The sequence below is a fragment of the Cyprinodon variegatus genome, unplaced genomic scaffold, assembly GCF_000732505.1.
Source record: "Cyprinodon variegatus isolate N-32 unplaced genomic scaffold, C_variegatus-1.0 Scaffold315, whole genome shotgun sequence".
NCBI classification, from domain to species: domain Eukaryota; kingdom Metazoa; phylum Chordata; class Actinopteri; order Cyprinodontiformes; family Cyprinodontidae; genus Cyprinodon; species Cyprinodon variegatus.
In genome coordinates, this window is record NW_015150768.1 from 749,657 (window position 1) to 753,372 (window position 3,716).

At 35.1% G+C, this 3,716-nt stretch overlaps 1 protein-coding gene across 1 annotated transcript in view; it reads right to left on the reverse strand.

Annotated features, from left to right (window-relative positions):
- LOC107090900 (collagen alpha-1(V) chain-like) overlaps positions 1–3,716 on the reverse strand; it is a 101,021-nt gene that overhangs the window by 26,369 nt on the left and 70,936 nt on the right. The window contains exon 30 of the mRNA XM_015384526.1: positions 1,309–1,416. Coding sequence (XP_015240012.1) covers positions 1,309–1,416 — 108 coding nt within the window. The remainder of the gene's footprint in view (positions 1–1,308; positions 1,417–3,716) is intronic.

The following is a 3,716-nucleotide window of genomic DNA, read 5'->3' on the forward strand; positions in this document are numbered from 1 at the left end:
TATTCTATTCTATTCTATTCTATTCTATTCTATTCTATTCTATTCTGTTCCACTCTATTCTATATTGGAGACCTGCCAAATACAGTGTGGTTTTGAATGATTAGGGCTCAGAACTAATGTAAACCATAATTGTCATTAAATATAATATGATATACAGCACATACAAGCTGCTGAGTGTTAATATGGAATGATGCCCATCTTTACTTGATGGAAACCATTTAAATTTTAAAGTTTCCCATCAGCTGGCATCAAATAGCATATATATATTTTTTTTAGAATCAAAAGGCATACAATACAACAACATAATGTGGACTTGGATAAATAATCACCTTTGTTAAAGTATTAATTAGCTCATCAAATGTAATACTGTACTTTCATAAAAACTGACAAATATTTACACACTGACACCTGTCACATTCATCATTAATATGTTTTCTTCTAGATAACATGTTTTTCTTATTGGGGCTCAATAGATATTATAACCTCAGAGCTAGAATAAGGTTTGACAATCCCTAGTGTTGGCTAGAGTTAAACAGTGATATCATCTGACTGATGGAATCACAACCTTTTGTAACATTTATTTTCATCATGACTCTATAAACTGCAGCATTCAGATAAAAATGTGATTTGCTGCTGAAGCTATTCTCCTCAGTAGAGCTATGCTGTTTTAAGCTCCTTTGTGACTGACATGGTTGAAGGGCAATAAAAGCTGCAGGCAATAGAAATGAATGCAAAACCCTTCAGCAAGTGACTATAGGCTGTTGTTCCCACTGCATTATTATAAAAACTGCATATTCTGTTAAATTCTAATAAAATAAACATTTACTGCACTATAAACTATCATTAATCAAAGAATATGCTATGAAATATAATCTTAGGATTATGATGAAATGCAGGTATTCAAGTCTTCCTTAACATCAATGATGTCACTCCAGTGAGCATCAGAATGAAATGAATCAACTATTCAGTTCTGTAACAAAAGATTTAGTCGTCTGGCATAATTGCCAATGTGTGAAACATCCAATGAGCAGCCACCATCCTGCTTAGTGTTTAACTGATGCAGTATCTGAATCCTTTAATGCTCTCAGCTGGTTGAAGAGCCACAGCAGTGCCAAACTGATCCCTGCACAGATCCGCGTAATTGGAAAAAAGACTATTTTCCTTTCAAAACTTGCTCTGCCTTAATCCCAGAGCAAACAACACTGGGGATGAAAAATTAAATACCTTTCTTTTTACTGTCTTGTAAATGACAATGAGGAATAAGTGTGGCTCACAGCGTATGGATAAAAATTGCAAAAAGTGTCTCACCTTTTCACCAGTGGGGCCGAGCGGACCAGCGTCTCCAGGGAGCCCTGAGCGCCCCTTTGGCCCCTCAGGGCCGTCTTCTCCTCTGGGTCCAGCTGGTCCAAGTTCCCCCTGGATGGCACAGCACCAAAATACATTTAATTAATGAAATGGATTAGGCAAGCTTAACCATAATCTATCTACATACTAAATATCAAACACATTTACTCTCATCCTTCATTGGTTTCTATTATATCTCAGTATCTGAGATTCAGCCTGTTCATGTTATATTTCTTGACTTGTTCTATGAAGACTTCTTTGAGGTCTTCAGATATTGTCCCTAAACACAATTTTTTATATATTTTAAGAGTATTTTATGTGATAGACCAAAGCAATGTGTTTCTGTAGTCTTATTGCAAACTTTAAAGAACTTATAGCTTTCGTTCAACAAAAGGTTTTGTGATTTATATCAGAATCAGAAATGCTTTAAATTGAGATAAAAAATATGTAGAGATAGTAACTTTGACTGTAGTATCTGAACACAACTAGTTAAGTTTTCAATGAAAGCTTTTTAGCAATCATTTCATCTTTTTTGTTATGTGATATTTTAATTATTCATTATTATTCTCTTGAATTATTTGTGTGGCTTTTAAGCCACTGCAAAGTACTTTTTCTCATATTAAGTACTTTGAATTGTCTCTTCATTGAAATTCAGTATATAACAAAACTTACCTTGTCTTTATTGTCAAGTAATAATTTAAACATATGAGGAACTTGTTTTGGTAATGAGGCGCTTTACACAGAAAAGCAAACCTACAGTTTACTTAGATAAATCCAAGAACGTAAAACATATAATAAACAAATGGAAGTCTTAGTAGCCTTAGTAAAATTAAGATAGTAAGAAAATTAGATTAAATCTTATACATGCACACATGTGCTAAGATGTTTTGTATTGCTTATTTTAGGTTACACTGCTATTAACTTGGCTTTACCTGGGTAAAGAGGGCTTGTTATAAATACCTGTCACACTTTTAGGATTTTTCCTTGTAAAGAAAAGTGTTAACATTTATATCATTTTAATGTATAATTCTGTGTTGGTCTAGCTAATAAAATTCTCACTGAATACAATTACGTTTGCAATATGAAAAGGAGTAGAAAAAATTAATGGGGATTGAATACTTTTTGGGGCAATATTATACTGCGACTCTGTCCATCTGCCAATCATTTTTTAATCCTATTTATGGGTGTTTTATGTTGTTACAGTAGATTTTAAACATCTGTATAAGTAATAACAAATATTAAGTCTATAAGCAAATAGAAAACAAAAACTTTCATTACAAAAAACTTATTATAAAAGTATGAACAGCCATTGAACTTTTAGGCCAGTTGTCTCTGTGAGTAGTTCAGGTTTGCCCTTTTAACTGAAGGGAAAAGTAGCTTAAAGAATCCCATTAGAAATTGTTCCTGTTGAAAACTTGTTAGCAATCTTATTACTGCTTCTCTCTGAGTGTGTGTTCTTATTTTAAAAGGACACACACACTAAATGACAGAGTAAAAACTTGCTCTGACAGCCCGGCGCTGCTGCAGAGGCCCATTGGTGTGTAAAAGCTATCTAGTTAAAGGTCCGTGCAGAGTTACAAAGCAAGCCACTGCACACAAAGACATCCACCCTCAAGTACACATAAGTCGGTATCAAGCAAATTGTATTTGACTTACGCTCGGAAGCTCATCAAAAAGAACACTTTAAACTGAGCATTGTTGAACACATGCAAACACACACCCTTTTTCATGGGGCTGCTTTAAACTGAGCCATTTACAGCCTAGCCCAAGCAGGCATCTACTGAGCAGAGGGGCCTCCTCAAATCTTTGCTTTCATCTGGATCGGCATCATCTCCAGAGGAAAACATGGCGGAAGGCCCGTGTCTCTCGTGGGCTTAAAGTGGTGTTTAAAGTGCCATTGATTTCTCCCTTGTTTTTCAGCTAGAGACAGCCCGGTTCAGGGATAGGGGATTTAATGTTTCAAGTACAGGCTGCTGTGAGTTATGTTTCTCACTGTGGAAGTCATATTTTCCTACAACCTGACAGCGTAAATCCCTAATGCACTTCAGAGAAAGGAGCTGCTCCGGATTGAGAGTGTCAAACTTGCTCTTCACTAACAAAGGGGCTGGGGGGATGGTTAGGACTTAGAAGACAGAGTAGGTTTTGAAAACTGCAACACAATCACAGCTGTCAACAGCATCACCTCATGTTTTCTCATTATTAGCAATTCCACACCAGTACAAAAAGCTTTTGGAAACAAGCGGATAATGGAGCAGCAAGAGTTAATACAGCTTAACTTTAAGAATGTGAAACTAAAACCTGTTTGACAAAGTTACATTTGCATACATTTATGTATATATATATATATATATATATATATATATATATATATA